The sequence below is a fragment of the Rhinatrema bivittatum genome, chromosome 7 (assembly GCF_901001135.1).
Source record: "Rhinatrema bivittatum chromosome 7, aRhiBiv1.1, whole genome shotgun sequence".
NCBI classification, from domain to species: Eukaryota; Metazoa; Chordata; class Amphibia; order Gymnophiona; family Rhinatrematidae; genus Rhinatrema; species Rhinatrema bivittatum.
The window spans coordinates 45,873,448-45,897,443 of NC_042621.1; the positions used below are offsets into that span (position 1 = coordinate 45,873,448).

Here is a 23,996-nt window from a genome sequence, read left to right on the forward strand (position 1 = left end):
AAGGATAGTTCCTTGTTGATTATGACTCCTAGGTTGCGGGTGTGGGTGACAGGTGAGATTGTGGTCTTTTGATTCATTATGTTGAGTGCTGGTAAGTTTGTAGGGTTGTTCTTTCTATCCAACATAATTATTTCTGTCTTACCAATGTTTAGGATCAGTCTCATGTTGGTTAGTAGTTGCTTTATTTTGGTGAGGTAGTTGGTTGTTTTTTTATAGGTGTTTTCCAGAGAGTTGTGTATTGGGATGAGTATTTGGATGTCATCAGCATATATGAAATGAGTCAGTTTAAGGTTGGATAGGAAATGGCATATCGGGAGAAGATAGATATTGAAGAGTGTCGCCGATAGTGCTGAGCCTTGGGGAACTCCAGTGTCAAGGTTTATTTTCTTTGATAGGGTGTTATTGACTGACACCTGCTAGGTCCTTTGTGATAGATAGGATGAGAACCATTGAAGGGTTTTTTCGGTTACGCCAATATCGGATAGACGGTCAATAAGTACTGAATGGTTTATATTTAACTTGCCAATGTTTATGCTTTATCCTATTTTCTTCTGTTGGATCCTTCTTCCAATTTTTGAATGAAGATCTTTTGGCTAAAATAGCTTCTTTCACCTCCCCTTTTAACCATGCCGGTAATTGTTTTGCCTTCTTTCCACCTTTCTTAATGTGTGGAATACATCTGGACTGTGCTTCTAGAATGGTATTTTTTAACAATGACCACGCCTCTTGGACATTTTTTTCTTTTGTAGCTGCTCCTTTCAGTTTTTTTCTAACAATTTTTCTCATTTTATCAAAGTTTCCCTTTTGAAAGTTTAGCACGAGAGCCTTGGATTTGCACACTGTTCCTCTTCCAGTCATTAAATCAAATTTGATCATATTATGATCACTATTGCCAAGCGGCCCCACCACTGTTACCTCTCTCACCAAGTCCTGTGCTCCACTGAGAATTAGATCTAAAATTGCTCCCTCTCTCGTCGGTTCCTGAACCAATTGCTCCATAAAGCTATCATTTATTCCATCCAGGAACGTTATCTCTCTAGCGTGACCCGATGATACATTTACCCAGATCCTTCAACATTGAGACACTTCAAGAGAATCTACAAACAGAACTAACAAACTAACAAACATAGACCTATCTAATGAAGAAAATGCCACCTCATCCTGGCTCAACATCACTAAAACAATAGCAGACAAGATAAACCCCATGATAACGGGGTGAGCCTGAGGAACGGCTCACGGCAGGACAGTGCTTGTAGTTCTGAAATGCGGTGGGCTGAACAAACTGCCAGCAGGAATGCTGTCTTCAAAGTTAATAGTCGGAGAGACAGTCCGCAGAGGGGCCTGAAGGAGGCTCCTGCTAGAAAATCCAGGACCAGGTTGAGATTCCAAAGAGGTACCGGCCACTTTAAGGGTGGGCGGATGTGTTTGACTCCTTTCAGGAAGCGTAAAACGTCCGGGTGAGAGGCTATGCTGTCGCTCTCGCTCTTGGTGCCGTAGCATGACAATGCGGCCACCTGTACCTTGATGGAGTTGAGGGACAGGTCCTTCTGTAGCCCGTTCTGTAGGAATTCCAAGATCGCGGGAACTTTGACTGAGCGTAGTATGATGTCGTGGTCTTCGCACCAGGCTTCGAATACTCTCCAAATCCTTATGTATGTTAAAGATGTGGAGAACTTGCATGCTCGGAGTAGGGTGTCGATTACAGCCCCCGAGTTTCCGCTCTTTATCAGGCGAGCCCTCTCAATGGCGAGGCCGTAAGAGAGAATCGAGCTGGGTCCTCGTGCAGGATCGGTCCTTGCTGAAGCAGGTCTGTGTGTGGAGGCAGTGGCAGGGGGGTCCCTGCCAGTATTCTTCTCATGTCTGCGTACCACGGTCTTCTTGGCCAGTCTGGGGCCACCAGAAGTACTAGTCCCCTGTGTAGCTGTATCTTGTGAATGATTGCGCCCAATAGGGGCCAGGTCTGTACCAGGGCATCGATCCCCTGGGACTGAGGTTCCTGCCTGCGGCTAAAGTACTTGGGTACTTGGGCGTTGGACCAGTTTTCCAGAAGGTCCATGTCTGGTGTTCCCCACCGGTTCACTATCATTTGGAACGCTGCGGTCGACAGCTTCCATTCTCCTGGGTCTAGACTTTCTCTGCTGATGTACTCCGCCGTGATGTTGTCTTTCCCGGCGATGTGGATGGCCGAGATCTCCTGGAGATTTACTTCCGCCCATGACATTAGGGGGGTCTATTTCCAGAGACACCTGTTGGCTTCTGGTTCCCCCCTGACGGTTGATGTAGGCCACTGTTGTGGCGTTGTCCGACATTACTCTGACCGCTTTGTCCCGGAGTCTGTGAACGAACCATAGGCAGCTAGTCTGACCGCCCGCGCTTCTAGGCGGTTGATGTTCCATCCCGACTCTTCTGCGTTCCACTGCCCTTGGGCGGTTAGCTCCTAGCAGTGTGCCCCCCATCCTCGTAGGCTGGCGTCTGGTGAGCAGAGTCCAGGTTGGTGAAGATAGTCTTGTTCCCTGCCTCAGGTGGCTGAACTGCAGTCACCATCGTAGCTGGGTCTGAACTCTGCCCGGGAGTGGTAGACGTACGGCGTAGTTCTGAAACAGTGGATTCCATCGCGAAATAAGTGAGCGCTGTAGGGGTCTCATGTGAGCTCGCGCCCACGGCACTACTTCCAGTGTGGATGCCATCAGACCAAGGACTCGCAAGTGTGGGGCAAGGTTCGCTCAGCAGGATTTGTAACTGGTTCCTCAGTTTTGATCTCCTTGTGGGAGTCAGGCTGACCTTGTCTTCTCTGGTGTCGAATCGGACTCCTAGGTATTCTAGAGACTGTGAGGGCTGCAGACAACTCTTGTTTGTGTTGACCACCCATCTGAGGCTCTCCAGTAGAGTTTTGACTCTGTTGGTTGCTAGGTGACTTTCCTCTGGGGATTTCGCCCTGATTAGCCAATCGTCTAGGTAAGGGTGTACGAGGATTCCTTCCTTCCTCAGTGTTGCTGCCATCACCACTATGATCTTGGTGAACGTCCGGGGTGCTGTGGCTAACCCGAAGGGTAGTGCCCGGAACTGGTAGTGATGGTCCAGGATTTTGAAGCGTAGGAAGCACTGATGTTCCTGATGGATCGGGATGTGTAGGTAGGCTTCCGAAAGATCCAGGGATGTGAGAAACTCTCCCGGTTGTATCGCCCTTATTACAGAGCGTAGGGTTTCCATGCGGAAGCAGGGAATCCTCAGGTGGCGGTTGACAGACTTGAGGTCCAGGATGAGCCTGAACATCCCCTCTTTATTTATTTATTTAAGTTCTTTTAATATACCGATGCTCAAGACAAGGTCTTATCGTACCGGTTTACAATAAACAAGGGGAAACCAGTTAACATATGAAGAGAAAAAGATACTGGGGACGATAAAATAAATGGAATAACGCCCAGTATTTATTTCTTGTGGGAGTACTGGGTTTATGGCCTTGAGGGCCAGTAGTCTGGACAGTGTAGCTTCCACTGCCACCCTCTTGAAGGGGTCGTGGCAGGGGGATTCCACAAACTTGTCCGGAGGGGTTCGTAGGAAATCCAGGAAGTACCCCTCTCGAATAATAGTTAGGACCCACTTGTCCACAGTTATCTCGACCCATCTGTGGTAGAATAGGGCTAGTATGCACCCTATGGCTTCTTCCCTTGGACGGGTCGGCTGAATCTCATTGTGGGGAATGGCTGGGGCCTGGAACCGAGCTGGTTCCCCTTTTGTTGTGCTTGCTCCGAAAGGACTGGTTCCTGCCTGTAGGGCGGGGCGCTTGGTAATTATTTCTGTATGGATGAAGCGCTGTGAACCTCTGCCCCTGGAGGACCGGGGAAAGAGTCGCTGGTTTTTCTTATTCCTGTCCTCCAGTAGTCGCGGCAATGGGGACTCGCCCCATTTGTTAGCCAGTTTCTCTAGTTCGCTGCCAAACAGGAGGGATCCTTTGAAGGGCATCCTTGTGAGTCGCGTTTTGGAAGATGCGTCGGCCGACCAGCTTAGGAGCCAGATTTGCATCCTGGCTGCCACAGCTGATGACACTCCTCTGGCCGCTGTGCGCACCAGATCTGAAGCAGCATCCGCAAGGAATGATACTACTGGATCCATGGCTTCCCCAGGGGTGTTGCTCCTGGTCTGTGATAGGCAGGCACGTGTCACCATGGTGCAGCAGGCCGCTATTTGTAGGGACATAGCGGCGACATCAAAGGACTGTTTAAGGATGGATTCCAGACGTCGGTCATGAGCATCTTTGAGCGCTGCACCTCCCTGAACTGGGATAGTAGTGTGCTTCGAGACTGCGCAGACCATGGCATCCACTTTTGGACATGTCAGAAGGTCTTTGGCTGCCGGGTCCAGGGGGTACATGGCTGCCATAGCTCGTCCCCCTTTGAATGTGGACGCTGGAGCACTCCATTGCAGGTCAATTAGCTACTGGCTTGTAACAGAGGGAAATGGCGAGAGGTCTGACGGAGTCCCTCTAGCAGGGGATTCGTCTTAGGCTCCCCCGAGGCACTTGTGCCCGGGATAGCAAGCTCCTTCAGGCTGTGGGTGACCAGGTCTGGGAGCTCATCCTTGGTGAAGAAGCGTCTCATGGTTCGGTGAGGCTCTGTCCGCGGGTGGAGTTCCCCCTATTCTAGGGGCTCTGATTCCTCTTCAGAGTTGTCCGTGTCCCCAAGGCTGTGGCTGTTTAGCCAGAGGCTCCTTCTGCATGTAAACGAAGGTGTGTAGGCCTTTGAAGAATTCCTCCCATGAGATAGACGCTGGGTCCAAGCTAGGGGGCGCTGTATCTCTGGGGTCCCCGTTTGAAGGAGTATCCCGCTGGAATTTGCTAGGTCCGGGGTACTCATTGAGGAGCTAGCACTCGGCCATGGGTGAGACTGGCCCTGGACTGGATCTCGCAGGGCCTCCTCGCACTGAATACACAGGGCGTTGGCCTCTTCGTTTTGTGCGGCTCTGATGTGGCATGCTGGGCAGAGACCTTGAGCCTTGATCTCCGTTTCCGGTGGTGCCATGGATATATGCGCGTAAATCCTTATGCACTCCGGTGCGTCTAAGATGTGCGTGTGGTTTATGTGCGCGCAGGTGTGCGCCCAGCCCAGTAAGCGCGCGATGCGAGTATATCTTATGCGCATGGCACTTGTGCGTGTAACTTTATGCGCACATGTATTTTGTGCGCCTAGCTAGCCTTGTGCGCCTGGATCAAGTCTGTGGACAGAGAGGCGAATAGAGTCAAAATGGCGACGGCGACCACGCGGGCAATATGGCGACCACTTTGGAGGGTCTCCACGTGGGGGACCCTTGGATCTAACCGGGGCCTGGCCGTGCTAGGGCGGATCAAATCGGCGGCAGTGGTCCCGGCTGGTGACCTGTGCGACTCCTCGAACCTCGGAGACCGGAGTCTATGAAGAAGATTTCTACCTTACCTTCGGCGCTTCCCGGTTTCGTTCCCGGCGGTCTCCAGCTGCTGGGGGAGAGGGCAAATACCTTCACCGCCGCGCTCAAGGGTGCACCCGCTGCCTCTCAGCCGCGCCCGAGATCGGGGGCTAGGTCCCCACTGCGGATTGGCCGTCGGACCGAGGCTTACCTCCGAGGGACCACGGAAATCACCTCGGATCAGTCCAGACCATGGGATGTACCAAAGCTTCCCTAAACAGGGTGGGACCTTGACAGTCCCGCTCGAAGCACCTGCCGCCCAAAGGAACCAAAAACTGGCCCCTGAACATCAAGGCGGTAATGTCGAGCAAAAGTATGCTGAGACTTCCAAGTAGCTGCCCTGCATATCTCCTGCGGAGAGACCGACTGGCTCTCCACCCAAGAAGCAGCCTGAGAACGCAAGGAATGGGCCTTAAGGCTCTCCGGGACCGGACGTCCCTGACAGATGTAAGCCGACGAGATCGCCTCCTTCAACTAGCGAGATATCGTAGTCTTAGAGGCCTGTTTGCCCCGGTTGGGGCCACTCAATAAGACAAAAAGATGATCCGACACTCGAAAGTCATTAGTTACCTCAAGATAACGCATGAGAACGCGTTTCATATCTAGACGGCGTAGATCATCCCCGCCAGGGCTTGCAATGTCCGCAGGAGAGAACACGGGGAGCTCCACCAACTGATTGACATGAAAGGAAGACACAACCTTCGGTAAGAATGACGGGACCGTCTTAAGAGAGACCCCGGAGTCCGAGAAACATAAGAAGGGATCACGGCAAGACAACGCTTGGATCTCAGACACCGTCTGGCGGAGCAAATACAGACCAAAAACACTGTCTTAAGTGTCAAATCCTTGAGGGTAGAACGGCGAAGGGGCTCAAAGGGAGCCTTACAGAGAGAGGACCAGATTCAGACTCCACGAGGGACAAGTGGGATGCAACGGCGGCTTCAAATGTTTGACCCCTTTGAGAAAACAGACAATATCCGGATGAGACACAACCGCATAGCCTTCAAGGCTTCCCAAGAGAGAACCGAGGGCAGACACCTGTACACGGAGTGAGCTGAAGGAGAGACCCTTAGAGAGACCACGCTGGAGGAACAAGAGGACTAGCGAGACTGGAGTCGAACGTGCCGTAATACCCGCTTCCTCACAGACAAGCTCGAAAACCTTCCAAACCCGGACATAGGCGAGGGAAGTAGAAGTTTTGCGAGCCCGCAAAATAGTGGAGATGACGTCCTCAGCAGATCCCCTCCGCCTCAGCCTCCGCCATTCAAAAGCCATGCCGCAAGACAAAAGCAATCCGCCTGGTCAAAAAATACGGGACCTTGACGGAGGAGGCATGGAAGATGGCCGAGATGAAGGGGACCGTCCGACGCGAGGTTTTCTAGGTCCGCGAACCACGGTCTCGAGGCCACTCGGGAGCTACGAGAATGACCGGACCTCTGTGAAGCTCTATCCATCTGAGCACTTTCCCTATGAGGGGCCAAGGAGGAAATACATACAGAAGGACGTCGCGTGGCCAAGGAAGGACCAGAGCATTTACCCCTTCCGAGCAGCGTTCCCTCCAGCGGCTGAAGAACCTGGGAACTTTGGCATTGTTCATGGTTGTCATCAAATTCAGGTGCGGAGGACCCCACCTGCTGATGATCAGGGCCATGGCGCCGGACAACTCCCACTCGCCGGGATCCAGACGCTGACGACTCAAAAAGTCAGCTTGAACATTCTCATTGCCCGCAAAATGAGAAGCCGCGAGGCACTCCAGGTGTTGCTCTGCCCACGCGAGGAGCTGACTTTCTTCAAGGGCCACCAGGCAACTCCTGGTGCCCCACCTGGCGATTGATATACGCCACGGTGGTACAGTTGTCCAAGAGCACCCGGACTGCCTGTCGACGAAGCCTTGAGTGCCAGACGAACCACACGAGTCTCCAGGCGGTTGATGTGCCAGCGAGATTGGGCTGGGGACCAGTATCCCTGCATGGCCTGAGACTGGCAAACCGCTCCCCAACCGGAGAGGCTGGCATCCGTCGTGACTACCATCCACTGCGGGGTCTGAAGAGACATTCCACGAAGAAGGTGCTTGAGCGATAGCCACCATTGTAAGTCACTGATGGTAGAGTCAGAGAGCGGGAGCGGCGTCTGAAACTGTTCCGAAACTGGCTGCCAATGGGACAGCAAAGCTCACTAAGGGAGAGCTTTGCTGTCTCCTGCACAAATGCCCAGGGGACCAAGTCGATTGTGGAAGCCATGGTCCCCAGGACCTGTAGATAATCCCACGCCGTGGGAAGAGGCATGGCAAAGAAGCTCTGAACCTGATCCATCAGCTTGAACGTTCTTGAGTCCGGCAGAAAGACCTTGCCGACGCGAGTATCGAAGCGAGCTCCCAGGAATTCCAAGACCTGGGTCGGTCGGAGATTGTTCTTGGAAAAATTGACGATCCATCCCAGGGACGAGAGAAGAGCAAGGACGCGGTCCACTGCCTGACGGCATAGGGTCTCCGACTTGGCCTGGACCAACCAATCATCCAAGTATGGGTGGACCAGCACCCCGTCCTTCCGGAGGGCTGCCGCCACCACCACCACCATCACCCTTGGTAAACGTGCGTGGAGCCATGGTGAGACCAAAGGGCAGGGCCCGAAACTGGAAGTGTTGGCCCAAGATGTGGAATCGGAGATACCTCTGATGTTCGGCACGGATCGGTATGTGCAGGTAGGCTTCCGTCAGGTCGAGTGAAGCCAGAAATTCTCCGGGATGGACCGCCGCTATCACAGCCTGCAGGGTTTCCATCTGGAAATGGGGCACTTTGAGGGCATGGTTGACCCTCTTGAGATCCAAGATGGGACGAAAGGAGTCATCCTTCTTTGGGACCACGAAGTAGATAGAATACTGGCTGGCGCCGTGTTCCGCCACCGGGACCGGGAGGATCGCCCCCAATCTCTGGAGTCTGGTGGAGTGAGTCACAGCGGCCCTCTTCCGGTGGCCGCACGGAGAGACTATGTACAGGTCCGGAATGTTGTGAGCAAATTCTAAGGCGTAGCCTTTTCCGTTTGTTTCGAGGACTCACTGGTCCGACGTAATTTTGGCCCATTCCTCCACGAACAGAGACAGATGACCACCTAAGTTGGGAATGGAGGGATGGGCCGGCAGATTCTCATTGGGAGGCAGGCTTGGGCACGGGACGATGGGGAGTATCATCTCAAAAGGCCCGACTGCCTCGAAAGGACTAAGGCCAGGACTGGGACCTGGAGGAATTTCCCCCTAGAGAAGGCGCCCCTTGCTCTTGGGTGATATCTTCGTTGACCCCGGAAACAGGTACGAGTAGGAAAGAAAGATCTCGCTTGTTTCGGGCGGTCCTCAGGCAACTTCTGAACTTTGTTTTCCCCCAAGAATTTAATAAGCTGCTCCAGGTCCTCGCCAAAAAGCAACTTACCTTTGAAAGGAAGAGTTCCCAGCTGTGCCTTGGAAGACTAATCAGCCACCCAGTGTCGGAGCCAGAGAAGCTGTCTGGCCGAAACCGCCAAAGCCATCGCCTTTGCCTGCACGCTGAACAAGTCGTAGAGGGCATCCGCCCCACAAGCTATAGTGCCTTCCAACCTTTCAGCCTGCTCTGCCTCTGCAGACGGGAGGTCTTGGGTGCTGAGTAATTGTTGGAGCCATCTAAGGCTTGCCCCTGCAGATCGACGCCCGAACACCCAAGGCTAGGATTTCAAAAATGTGCTTGAGATGGAATTCCAGCTTGCGATCTTGGACATCCCCTCAAGGCTGTGGCCCCCACCACCGGCATGGTGGTGTGCTTAGTGACCGCCGTCACAGAAGGGTCCACCTTAGGCATTTTTAATAAATCTAAACACTCCTACGGGAGAGGATAAAGCTTTTCGATGGCTCTCCCGACCCCAAGACCCGTCTCGGGGGCCTGCCATTCCCTGAGGAGCATTAGTTTGTGCATAGGGTGGAAGGGAAAAGAGCACGGCAGAGCCCTGGGTCCAAGGAAGGGCCGGGTCCGAGGAAGCTGGCATCGCCGCCGAAAACTCGTCCACTGGGGGACACTCAATCCCCAATTCCTGAGAGATGAAGGGTATAAGAGGGTCCAATTCCTCCCTTCGGAAGAGACGGAGGACCTGGGGTCATCCCCCTCCAGAGGGGGAGAGGCATCAACATAATCCGGGTCCTGATCCGGCTCCTGGGCAGGCAGAGGAGCGGGAGGATCTTGGGGGGGGGGGGGGGGGGGGGGGGCCCCGGGACCACTCGAACCCGAATCGACCCCTGCCCGTCCAGAGCCGCTGAGGAGGGGGGTACAGGAAGCCTAGGAACCTTAGCCAGGGGGACGGGACCAAGGAGGGGGTCAGATTCCTCTTGCAAGCTTGCCAAATAGGATTTGTGCAATAAAAGCACAAATTCAGCTGAAAAACGGAGTCTGGCGCCTCCGGGGGAAGGGGGGGGGAATCAGAGGTGGGGGGGGGATCAAAACATGACTCAGGAGAGTGAGCGGGGCTCAAATCGAGGGGGGGAGCTCCAAAAAAAAAAAATCGGGTCCTGTGGCTCAGGGTGCTCTGAAAAGGAAGCAGCCGAAAAACCTAAAATGGCCGCTGTTCCCATGGTTTGACGGCCCGGGAACGGTGCGGCCAAGCACTTACTAGGCCTAGTTCAGGTTCCTGAGGGCATCGGGGACGCTGAGGAACCTTCCCTCCCCCCCACTGGCAAACAGCGAGAGCAAAGTCCCTCCCTAGAGAGACGAAGAGAGGAATCCCCGCAAGCCAGACACAGTGGAGATCGCAGCATGGCCCCGATGTGAAAGAGGAGCAGCAATTAAAGTCAGCTGGGCTGCCGGGGCTGAAGGAGCGGAGGCAGAGACCGAACTCTGCACGCTCCTAACTCTCTCAAAAGGCTGCAGTACTTCTCAGGTAAGGAAAGAAAACTTTCTTTTTTTTTTAAACAAAACAGGGGGAAAGACGTCCCTGCAGGCAGCCTCACAAACAAGTCATCCCGGTGAAGGGAGACAAGTATGGGGGGGAGGGGGGGAGAGAGAGAGAGGCTGAACAGGGGGAGTAACTGGCACCACCAATTTCCACCCCTGCAGCCGAGGACCACCAGGAATAGGGAGCCTAGGCTATATAAAACAAGGGGCAAAGCCCCCCTAGGCCCCCACAAGAGTAAGGAGACAGGGACTGTCTCCTGTGAAGGAGATCCACAGAGTCCAAACAACAAACTTTTTTTTTTTTCAATCAATAAAGAATAAATACTTGCTTGATCCAAACAGCGTTAGAAACAAAGGCAGAAAAGTCCCCAAAAGGGACAAAGAATAAGACAAACAGGGAACCACAAGGTGAGCTGTTCCACCTGCTGGAGACAGACAAATACTGAAGGGCTGCAGGGTAGGCTCTGTCTCATATAGGATACCCTTTCAGTTTTGGTCTGTTTCCATCTGCTGGACAGGAAGTTCAACCCATGGTCTGGACTGATCCGGGTATGTACAGGGAATAATGGTTTATAATTCAAAAGGTATTAATTGAGATAAATCTAGACTTAGGTTGACCCCCAGATACCATATGGGGCCTGGCGTCCACCGAAAAGGGAACTCTCGCTTGCCCATCCGCAACAGACTCTCTGTAAAATGCACAGGGAGGATTTCCGATTTATCTATATTAATTCTGAACCCCGACACTCTTCCATAATGCTCTAACAGGGATAAAACCTTGTGCATAGAAGTCATAGGCTTAGAGAGAGATAGTATAACATCATCTGCATAGAGTGTGATCTTATGTTGCTCTCCGCCACAAAGGATCCCGTACACATCCCCTGCCCTCCTGATCCGCTCTGCCAAAGGTTCTAAGCTAGGAGCATGGCAGTTACCGGCACGAAAAAAAGCCTGCCTGAGTAGAATTTCTACCCCTTCTGGAGGCCTGGGAACAAACAGGCTGAATCGGTATGGTTTTGTTTTTTTTATACCGAGCTTGAGCAACAGCGGAATGTAACCTCCCTGAATTCAGAGGAATGAAATAGTCTCTGTCCTGTAAGGGAGAGGGACCGGCCCACCGGTAAATCTCCCCTACTCACTGGGCTGCCACTGACTCTCCAGGTAAACAAGCTGAAAACCTCAAGGTCCAGCTGTGCCTGCTCAAAAGTAAACTATTCTATGTAACGAGGAGGAATCTGTACTCTTTGACTTAATAATAAACAAAGAAAATCTCTTTCCCTCCCTTTTTTTTTTGTACTTACTACCCAGTTGATCTAGTCATTTGACTACCAGGGTGTAATAAAAAAAACCCTCTTGATTAACTAGGAATCAAATTTTAGTAAGTCCAGGACCGCAGGTTATGCTGTCTTCTACCTGCTGGAGTCAGAGAAATACTGAGGGATCACAGATGGCACACTGGGTTATCAGGGGATGCCTTTTCAGTTTTTTCTCTGACTTCACCTGCTGGAAGGGAGGCATAATCCAGCAGTCTGGACTGATCCGGGTACATACAGGGAATGGCTGCTGTTTCCATGCTGATTGGGAAAGCCTCAGCACTAGACCCCAACATATGCAAGGCTTATTCTATCGGTGCGATAATGCTGAACACAGAACTCCGAACGTCATGCCGCTTTTGCTGCACACACACATGCTGATCCTCCCCACAACCAGCACCTCAACAGCAAGCACGGAAACAGTCCCTCAGCGCCACGGAGCCAACACTCGGTCTTCTCCGCAGGCAGAGAAGCTGCTGAAAAACCCCATCTCTGATCTCCCCGAGCTGCTAAGGTAACTTTCCCCACTGGAACCTCGCTGCTGCACAAATTCCCCTAATTAGTTCCTTGTTCTCTCTCTCTCTTTTTTTTTTTTTTTACTCTCTGAGAATAAAGATACATAGAAACCAATATTTTCCTTTAGTACATGTGAATGACAGATCAGAAAAGAACCAGACCACTGGCCATATCAGTCTCCTTTCGCCAAATTTAGCAACCCACCCCAAGACAAACCGTATAAAAGGGATACTTCCCTGCTCCACTGGACTTGCCAGGAGGTTCCTCCGCTCTCTCTAGGGGATGAGGGATCTGGACCACCAGATGTCCATTCCAAGGACCACTGGACCAAGCTATCAGAAGGGTCACCAATCCCTTGCTCATTCACCTCAAACCGGGGCGGGGGGGGGGGGAAGGGGCTCGCCCCACCAGGACCTCACAAACCCCTGGGAGGATCCAAAAATTTTGTCTTTTAATCTTTTTTTTTTTTCTTACTCTCAGCCTGCAGGTTCTACACCATCTACCATCTGCAGGAGACAGAGAAATACTGAAGGACTGCAGTTGGCAAACTGGGTTATGTACAGTGTTAGTGAAACTTTCTCTGTTTCCATCTGTTGGCAGGGAAGCAAAACCCAGGAGTCTGGACTGATCTAGGTATGTACAGGGAACTAGATTTTACCCTACATTTATAAAAAGCTAATCGCATCCAAGATATGATCTAAATGGGCTACAAACCAAAACACACAGGTACAATGGCAAGGTAAAAACAAAGAAAACAGAGAGTGCCACTCAAATTGTTTCACAGGAGCCATCCATCCATTCTCAAACATCTCACATCCTGCTAATCGCCCCAATCAATCATTCTACATATCCCCAGTCCCACGCCACCCTGCTTAACGCATCACACGTCTAAATGCCGCAAAGTTAGATCCCCAAAACTCATGCTAACTCATTCCCAAGCCAAATATTTCATTCAACTGGCAGTTTAAGTAAGCATATACCATTCTCCAAACCAACCACAGCAAGGTTAATGTGCCATGCTGGTGGATGGACTATGCCAGGGTCACATCTGAAAGGTCAGGAATCCCTCGCCCAGCTTCTCATCTCATTCTATGGTCTCCTGAGTCCGCGGTTTATTTTACATTTCTCTCTGCTCCACTCGCTGGTGTTTCTGCTGCTCATTCATTTATATTCAGCTTTCTTCCCTTCAGTAACTCTGCTCACAGCCAGATCTCATCAGGGGGAGAAGACGAGTGAGCATCTCTCCTCGCTGGCACACGGACTCCACTTGCAACTAATCCACAGCCATGCGCCTGTCCCCTGCCCCTCAACACTCTCCCCAGCTCAGTTTATTTAAACATAATTCTAGACCACATCCCTAATCAAATATATTGACTACCCAAAGAAGAATACAGAATAAAGATTCCTCTTTTCACAGATGTGCTTAAACCCTAATATCTCTTGCCTTTCCTTCAATACTTTTCAGGTTCTCTCCCCCTTTGTTATCAGCCAGTTTTGCACAGATTCCAATGCTGTGACTGAAAGTCCTGTACAAGACAAATAAATGCATTTTTGTTGGACTCAATTTTAGCCTTCCAGATCAAAGTCTCCTCAGATTTGGGAAAGGGCATTCCTGAGGAACACAGGAGAGTCTAGGACACATCAGGAGCTGCTAGAGAAGGGCAGGCACCACTCTGGATACCAAACATTCTGTTCTTACAAGCCAAAAGCTAAGGAACAGGACAAAGAGAACTCTATTACCTTCTTCCTCAGCTGCAGAAGATGTTCCTGACTCCTGCTCACTGGCAGCACCTCCCCATGCTTCCCTGCAACAAGAATCCGCACAGAGGGCTTTAATGCACAAACTCAAGGAATCTCAACCTCCATCCCCACCAGCTCCCTAACTGCAAGAGCCCAGGGAGCTCACCTCTCCCTGCCACCCAGCTCCCTAACTGCAAGAGCCCAGGGATCTCACCTCTCCCTGCCACCCAGCTCCCTAACTGCAAGAGCCCAGGGATCTCACCTCTCCCTGCCACCCAGCTCCCTAACTGCAAGAGCCCAGGGATCTCACCTCTCCCTGCCACCCAGCTCCCTAACTGCAAGAGCCCAGGGATCTCACCTCTCCCTGCCACCCAGCTCCCTAACTGCAAGAGCCCAGGGATCTCACCTCTCCCTGCCACCCAGCTCCCTAACTGCAAGAGCCCAGGGATCTCACCTCTCTCTGCCACCCAGCTCCCTAACTGCAAGAGCCCAGGGATCTCACCTCTCCCTGCCACCCAGCAAGAGTCAAGAAATAAGAAAATTGGTTCTTACCTGCTAATTTTAGTCCCTTTAGTACTACAAATCAGTCCAGACTCCTGGGTTTTGCATCCCTGCCAGCAGATGGAGACAGAGAAAGTTTCACTGACCCTGTACATCACCTAGTGTGCCACCTGCAGTGCCTCATTGTACCCAAGCCAAGATGATAAAACCCCAACACTTTAACAGCAAACTCCCCCTCAATGAACAGTAGAATGGTGACGCTATAACCAACTGGAAAACTCTGCCCCAGAAATTAAGTAAACACACAGTGTGGAGAACCACTAACAACTCTGCATTACATAAAAAACATGAATGAGTGGCCGACTTTCCCACTCTCAATGGGCAGGTTTCTGGACTGATCTCTGCTACTACAGGACTGAAAATTACCAAAAAGAACCATTTTTCCTTTCCAGTTCGTACCAAGATCAGACCAGACTCTAGGGATGTACCTAAACACACCTAAACTGCGTAGGACCTGGAGAGTCCCACTCGCAGAACACTCATCAAAACCCACAAGTCAGAGCCCTATCATCAAATGACAGTGTCTGGCAAAAGTGTGCAGTGACTTCCAAGTCGCCACCCTGCAAATCTCCTGTGGAGATATCTGCTGAGCCTCGGCCAAGAGGTCGCGCGTTGAGTGATTCCTCAAACCCTCTGGGACCAGCTGACCATTAGATATACACATCAAACCAATCGCCTTTTTAAGCCAGCATGCACGCGATTGTAGCTTTAGAAGCTTGACAGCCCTTCTTTGGACCATTCCATAAAATAAAAAGGTGATCTGATCTCTGAAATTCATTAGTAACTTTCAGATACCTCAACAGTGCATGTCTCACATGCACTGTTGAGGTATCTGAAAGGCCTTTCCTAACTCCAACATTATTTAACTCCCATCAATCAACACGCTTCGCTAGTAATAGCGTTAATAGCCACCTCTTACAATGTTATTTATACAATGTTATTTATACATATATATAATTATCTGATCTTCATTTTCCTTCTCACTCCAAGTTATTGATTTCCTTGTTATATGTAACTGCTTTTCTGCACTATTGTTCAAATTGTAAAGTTTTATTATAATTGCTCCCCTGTTTCTTGTGAACCAGCATGATGGGACTACTGTCTTGAATGTTGGTATATAAAAAAACTTAAATAAATAAATAAATAAATAAATAAAATAAGAGCTTAAGATCTCTTGCATGAGGTGCAGAAGAATCCAAATCTGGAAAGGCCAAAGTTCCACGGACTGATTAACATGGAACACCGAAACCACCTCAGGCAGAAAAGAGGGCACAGTTTGTAACGCCACCCCCGATTCTGAAATCTGCAGAAATGGATCTTGGCACGACAAAGCCTAGAGCTCCGAAACACTCCTGGCCGAAAAAATAGTGACCAGGAAAACCACCTTGAAAGTCAAGTCCTTTAAAGTCGCCCTCCTCAGTGATTCCAATGGAGCCTCACACAAACCTCTAAGCACCAGATTAAGATTTCGACAGACGGGGGGAAGTGACATCATCTGATAAAGATGGTGGCTTAAATCTTTTCTCCGTTACTCCCCTAAGCGAAAAAGCATAAATAAACCAGTTCCAGTTTATTATATTACCTGGATTTCATATATTCAAGATGTAGGGACTACAGCGATCATGTCTACCAGAAAAAAAGCGGTAGATCTTCAACAATTCTCCTTCGATGTGGGCGGCTCCCGATTTTCAGCCTTGAGCGAGACATCGGATGGCGTGGATCCTGATGGCGCAGGGGATAAACAGTGGCCTGCGGCACTAGAGATGGCCGGCGGAGAAGGCTCTATGAATAAAAAAGACCTTCAAGAGTGGTTTCAGGATTTGAAAAAAGATATTCGAACACTGTCGGAAGAATTTTGTGAGGCAATTTCCACACTCTGCACCGACATTAAAGAACTGGGACACCGTGTAGATGATAGTGAGGCCCAGCTGGAGGATCACAACGTGCAGATAAAAAACCTAAATACTGAGATTGAAAGCCTGCATACCTTACAAGAGGACACAGCACTGAAGTTAGAAGATTTAGAGAATCGTACACGCCGTAACAACATCCGCATTCGAGGCCTTCCGGAAGACGCGGCGTATACTAACATCACCGAGGTAGTCCGGTTAATATGCGGTGCAGAAAGCTGTTGAAAGCGGCGGTGGCAGATACGGTAGACCCAGGCTTACCCGCAGAAGTCATAGTGGAGAGAGCACACAGGGCCCTGGGGGCAGTGCCCAGGAATCCCCCTAGAGTTATTGTACTTTGCCTGCAAAGCTACCCCGTTAAGGAAGCTATTATGAAAGCAGCAGGAAAGCTAGATGCCTTTGAATGGGAAGGACATGTAATCTCCTTATATAATGATCTATCTCCAGCAACACTGAAAAGACGCAGAGACTTTCAACCTTTAACAGCAGCCCTGCGAAAAGAACACTGTAGATATCGTTGGCTGTATCCTTGCGGGATAGCATTTACCATTAAAGGAGTGTCCTCACGGACAAAAATGGTAGAGGATGCTGTGGCCATTTTACAAGCAACGGGCGTGGAGATTCCTTATAAGGCCCCACCAACATCCCCGACTATCTACACAGTGGCACCCGCAAAGTGGAAAAGGATGGGTAAAGGAGGCTGAAGATTGAAGAGGACTTCGGGCTCAAGTGAGTTGTGGAATCCAACATCTTCAGAGACTGATAAAGACCAGCTCCCTCCCTGAGGATCTTCAAGGAGAAATGGTGATAGTGATTATACTGGGGATCTTCTAGGGGGTGGATCTGACTATTAGATCACTACCTAGGTTTTTCTTTTTTTTTTTTTTTGAACACTTGCTGACATCCTGCAGAGACTGAAGATAGTACCTTATTTCTCAATGTTGGAACCGGAGAAACAGAGAACTGATTTTTCATCGGGGGGGGGGAGGGAAACGGATACTTTCCTCCAGTAGGGGTCTGCCTAATGAGAGGCGACAACATACATTTTCAGGGTAGGGGGGTCGGGTTGGGAGGGGGTGGGGAGAGGGTAATCTTGAACAATTTACAGGTGTTCAACAGTATGTTAGAATGACAAGTAGACCAGTCTGGGCTGCTGGTGGGGGTAAGTGTCAGGCATATCATGGCCGCTCTTAAATTTGTGTCCCTCAATGTGAAGGGCTTAAATTCACCGCTGAAACGAAGGCAGTTATGTAATGAATTATCCCGGCTGCAGGCTTCTGTGGTTTTCATACAGGAAACACATTTAAGATGAAAACATGAGCACCTACTTCATCCACGTTTTTTCTCCCAAAAAATACTTCGCAGCCAGCACCCCAGACTGTAGGTACAGTGGAGTAGGGATTCTGTTTGCCACTTCCCTGGGTGTGAAAGTTCTTGAATCTATTGAAGGCCCTAAAGGCTGCCACATAATATTGGTGGTTGAGATTCATAATTGCAAATTTACTTTACTTAATGTGTACTGCCCCACAAAGGACCAACATATGGTGCTGAACGAGATTAATACAAAATTACATCACTTACGGGCCATTTGGACGAGCTAGCTTTACCCCTTATTCAGTAAGGGGTAATAGCGCGTCAAAAATGCGCGTCCAAACCCCCCCCCCCCCCCAAAACTAATAGCGCCCGCAACATGCAAATGCATGTTGATGGCCCTATTAGTTATTCCCATGCGATTCAGTAAGTAAAATGTGCAGCCAAGCCGCACATTTTACTTTCAGAAATTAGCGCCTACCCAAAGGAGGGCGTTAATTTCTGCCGGCACTGGGAAAGTGTACAGAAAAGCAGTTTTTACACCCTCCGACTTAATATCATGGCAATATTAAGTCGGAGGTCCCAAAAGTAAAAAAATAATTAAAAAAAAAATTTTAAATCAGCCCGCGGCTTGCGGGTTGAAAACCGGTTGCTCAATTTTGCCGGCATCCGATTTCCGAACCCGTGAATGTCAGCGGGTTTGAGAACAGCCGCCGGCAAAATTGAGCGCCGGCTGTCAAACTCGCTGACAGCCGCCGCTCCTGTCAAAACAGAGGTGCTAGGGACGCGCTAGTGTCCCTAGCGCCTCTTTTTACCGCAGGCCCTCATTTGAATACTAAATCGCGCGCACAGGAGAGTGGGCGCTCGCCCGCCCTCCCACGACTTTTACTGTATCGGCCCGTTAGAGGGGGGATATTTAGTGGTCGGGGGAGATTTCAATATGGCACATAAGGTTGATATGGACACATCATCGTGACAGGGAGGTGCAACTCAGAAGGATAGACAAGCTTTTAAAAGTCGTCTGAACGATTGGCAATTGATTGATATATGGAGGCTGTTATATCCCCACAGCCGAAACTATACATTTTACTCCAGGCCACACGATACGTACTCGCGTATTGATTATTTTTTTCATAGGTAAGGCTCTGTGTGATCATTCTCGGAAAGCTGATATCGAATGCATTACTTGGTCCGACCATTCCCCTATTTGGTGGAGGCGGACATGCCAAACTTTGATCCAGGTTTACGTTTCTGGAAGTTAAATGACAGCCTAATTAAAAACAAAGTGCAAAGTGCAAAAACAGATAGAGGAGTATATCAGGCTAAACACCACAGCAGATGTCTCTCCTCTGACATCTGGGAAGGACTGAAAGCAACGTTGCGGGGCTATTAGCCTGGAGACGCACCATAAAAAGCAGAAATGGGTGAGACGAGCTCAGTTGTTAAGACAAATACATGATCTAGAACGCGCCCACAAACTAGACCAGAGATCTATAACGCTCCAAAAACTAGACGAGGCCCGTCAATTACTAAAAGAATTAGATGCAGACCAGATTGCACATCAGTTAGACCTTGTGAAGCAGGAATATTATGAACAGGGTGATAAACCGAGCAAACTATTGGCACATAAATTTAAGGGACAAAGGCTACACTCCCATATTCATAAAATTAAGGATCAACAAGGACAGTTGCAGGTTAAATCTCCTGAGATAAAGGCCTGTTTTGCTCAATTTTACGAGGCCCTATATACCACGGATCATGAGGTATCAGCTGAGGACATTACTAATTATCTACATAGGGTGACCTTGCCCTGTATCCCGCAAAGTGTACAGGAAACCCTGGGATTACCCATTTCAGTGTTGGAAGTTCAAGGAGCTACTAAAACTCTGAAAACAGGAAAGGCACCTGGACTGGATGGGTTTACACCCCTCTTTTATAAAACATTTTCGGGGGTATTAACGCACCCTCTTAGGGATATGTTTAATGCTTTGCGGGAGGGAGAACAATTACTGCCCAATGGTAACACAGCTGGGATTACGATAATCCCGAAACCTGGGAAGGATGAGACATTATGCGGGTCTTATCGCCCCATATCTTTGATCAATATTGATCTGAAATTACTGGCCAAGATTTTAGCCAATCATCTGCTGTCAGTAATTTCAGAGCTGATCAATGATAATCAAACAGGGTTTATGCCGGGGAGATCCACCTCTGATAATATTCGGAAGATTCTTAATCTCATTTCAGTGGTGCAACAGGACAATATCCCATCCGTACTCCTGACTATCGATGCCGAAAAAGCATTTGATAAGAGTACACTGGCCATTTCTATTTGCGGTGATGGAAAAGATGGGATTGGGAGGGCATTTTTTGGATTGGGTGAAGGAATTGTATAAGGAACCCCGAGCATGTATTAAGATAAATGGAGGATATACAAATACTTTTCCCATTCACCAGGGAACTGGGCAAGGATGCCCCTTATCACCACTACTTTTTACATTGAGTGTGAAGCTATTGGCTGAAGTGATACGCAACTTAGAAGATGTACACAGAGTACTGTTAGGCAAGGATCAATACAAAATATCTTTATATGCTGACGATATTATTTTCAGCCACGGATCCTGATGTGTCCCTGAGAGCGGAAACCAGAGAGTTTGAACAATTTGGTAGGGTTTCTGGATTTCGTGTTAATATGGATAAATCGGAGATTTTACCTATAGCCTTAACTATAGAGCAAAAATCTAGTTTAACACAGCTTTTCCCCTATAGGTGGACGAAAGGCCCAGTATGATATCTAGGGGATAATATAGTATTAAATCAGACGGACCTTTTCATGGCAAATTATGATCCCTTACTTCGTAACATTTATAAAGATATGCAGAAATAGGATAGATATCAAATGTCATGGTTGGGAAGGATCACAATTGTGAAAATGAACTTGTTTCCCAGACTTAGCTATATGTTTCAAGTGCTTCCCTGTTTGATCACAGATGAGTGGTTTCATTCCCTGCAAAAAAGATTCTTTTCTTTTCTTTCTTTCTTTCTTTCTTTATTTAACACTTTTTTATACCGACCTTCATAGTAATAACCATATCAGTTTACATTTAACAAGGGTATAACTGGCGCATAACTAAAGTAAGTTAAACAATAGAGGTGAATCAGGCAAAGTTACATTCAACAAGGAGAAAGAACTTGGATGCTTATGTAGCTGGAAGGAAGTAAAAGGTGGTGATAATCAAGAAAATACAATAGAGGATACAGGTTAAAGCTTAAGGTGCTTTAACCTAGAAGTGCCATAGTCCATCGTTTGGAAAAGAAGACCTCCTAGAGTGGCCCGGCAGGTTCTATATAGGACTAGGAGTAGGGGAGGGCTTGGGGTTCCACATTTAATAAAATATTATGTTGCCTCCCAATTTCAGGCTGTGGTGGACTGCCACCTCCCAAGTAGTAAAAAGCAATGGATGAATATTGAAAAGTTTAAATTGGGAAGAGGAACCCTTGAGGACATATTTTGGGATAAGAAGAGACCGGACCTTAGAGGGCAACATATACTGCCAGCTCTGAGATGTACAGTGACCCCATGATACAAGTGGAGGGAGAGTTTGACTGGGAAAAAATGCTATTTGTTCTCAACATGGTTTTGTTCACTTCCAGCAGGATAGGAAACTCGACCCCTTTTCTGTCTGGGAAGAGAAAGGACTCACTCGAGTACATCAGATTTGGACTGCAGGAGTCAAAGCAATTTTCCCTTTTGTAGGGAGAGTATGCTCTTTCTCATGTTGATTTTTTAGCCTATGCTCAACTAAGACACTTCCTTACACAGCTCTGAAGTCCATCGGGATATCATTAAAGGGGTTTCTTTGATGGATGGCTTTTGAGTAGCGAATAAGAAACCTCCCAAATTGTCTAAAATATATAAACTATTGGAGGATGGAGGGATTTACACGGCTGCCCATATTAGAGCCTGGGAAAAGGATTTGGGGGGCCCAATGGGATAATGATAAATGGGATGCTTGTTTCCAAGGCCTGGGGAGGCATTCTATGTCTGTTGCCATGATTGAGAACGAATATAAATTACTATTTCGGTGGTATCTGAGCCATGACAAACTGGCAAAATGGTACCCTATGATTCAGAATACCTATTGGAGATGTGACAATGCATTAGGAACTTTCTTTCATATTTGGTGGTCCTGTCCGACTATACATAATTTTTGGGTACAAATGCAGGAGATGGCTAAGGAAATGATAGAGGAGGAGCTACCATTACTCCCGGAGTTATGGTTGTTGGGGATCTGGAATGAAGACCTTTGTAGCCCTAAAATGAGACTGGTGCGATACTTAGCAATCGCAGCTAGGATGGTTGTGGCGAGGTGGTGGGGGAAAAAAAAGGAAGCACCTACTCGGAATCTGGTGGTGGCCAAATTATTGGGTATTAGAGCCATGGAAAAGATCATGGCATGTCGCCGAGATTTGTTAACCCAATATATGAAGATTTGGGAACCTTTTGAAAAGTGGCTCCATGAGCATTTGCATACATAACATGTCACAGATACATAGGGGATTCTACCTCACCGGGAATCTTCATTAGGAGTGGGAGGATAGATAACGGTCTACACTACTCTAATCCAAAGATGTTGTTTTGGTTGTGAAGATAAGTGTATAGTTCTTCTTGTTGCTCTTCTTCTTGTTTATTGTTCTTGAAAAGCTGTATCACCTGAATAATTTATGCTGTTCTATTCTATTCTTTTTTAAATTTAATCTTTATTAATTTTCCAATATTCACTTCCAGCAAATATAGAACAGTACGTAGACAACAAATCTTTTCAATTATTAAACAATAAGACTTTTCATCTCTTACTCAGTCATTACATAACATAACATAGTTTCTACTATTCCAAGAACCTGGGGGGAGACTTTAAACGGCGGTTAATAAGAATTTTTAACATATTTTAATAAGTAAACTGACCAACTAGGGAGTGCAGCATAGACTTCCACATTAGCTTCGACAACTACGGGGTCTGGGGGTTATTAGGCTCAAGAAACCTCTGTAATTGAATAGGTTCAAAGAAAATATATTTTGCATTCAAATGCTTAATTACACATTTGCTGGGATACCTAAGACTAAAACTGGAACCTCTGGCTACAACTTCAGACCTGAATGACAAAAATTTCTTATGTCTTTCTTGTGTCATTCGAGATATGTCCGGGTAAATCCAGATCTTACTCCCGTAATATACCGCCTCTCTATTTCTCATATATCTTTTTAAGATTAAATCCCTATCAGAAGAAAAGGTACACTGCAGAAATAAAGTCATTCTTTTCTTAACTTCTGTTTCAATAGACATTTCCAAAATTTGAGTCAAGTTCAAAGCATTTTCTTCTTCTTGTTGTTCTTCTTTCCCTCTTTCTTCTTTATTTGGTATGTAATATAGTTTTGATATCACTGGTAGACCCTCAGCTGGGATCTTCAAAATCTTTACCATATATTCTTTCAGCATATCATGTGCGGATATTTCTCTTATATATGGGAAATTCAGAATCCGAAGATTCAAGTATTTAATTTGATTTTCCAAGTTCTCTAGTTTTTTCACGCTTATATTCTCTACTCTCATAGTTTCCAATTGGACCTTTTCCACTTTTTCCATACGTTGTTCCACTCCTTGAATTATAGTAGTATGGTCCATTATATTTTTCTCCAAGTTTAATATTTTTGTATTTGATTGTAGAGTAATATTTGTTAAATCCATAACAGCTTTCTCCAAGCCTTTTATTGCATGCCACAGTGATTCCAGCGTAAAAGTCTTCGGTATTTCAGCCGGTGTGTATGTTACCAACAGTGGCCTTTGAGCCATTTCTACCCCCCCAGCAGTTTCCCCACGCACAATCTCTCCGATAGCTTTTTCTTCCTCAACTGTGCTGGCTTGGGGTAAGTTAGAAATTTCATTTGTTAAAGTTCCAAGTAATAAATGTACCTCAGGTGTACTTACCCCTCCTAGCACAGCACTAGTCGGATTCGGGGAGGGGGGGGTAGTCGGAGCGCCGGGACTGAGGGTGATTTCTTCAGCCAGCAATGCCGAGATCCGCCCAAAATCGGCATTTGCAGCGGCTGCTTCTGCCGGCGTTTTCTCTGCTGCATCAGCAGCGAAAAAAGTTTCGATTCGAGTCTGGCCAGATTCGAGAGTTGGCGATGAAGATGAAGCAATCGCCTCTCGAAGTTTGGCCTTTCTTTTAGAGTGAGGCATGTTTTTTTTAAGCAAGTTTTTAAAGTAATCTCGGAGCGAGCGTCTTTCACTGCTTCTC

At 48.2% G+C, this 23,996-nt stretch overlaps 1 protein-coding gene across 1 annotated transcript in view; it reads right to left on the minus strand.

The window, feature by feature from the left end:
• The window catches only part of UTP4 (UTP4 small subunit processome component), a 175,075-nt gene that overhangs the window by 61,573 nt on the left and 89,506 nt on the right, over positions 1 to 23,996 (minus strand). Inside the window, exon 9 of the mRNA XM_029608320.1 lies at positions 13,915 to 13,979. Within this exon, the coding sequence (XP_029464180.1) occupies positions 13,915 to 13,979 (65 nt within the window). The remainder of the gene's footprint in view (positions 1 to 13,914; positions 13,980 to 23,996) is intronic.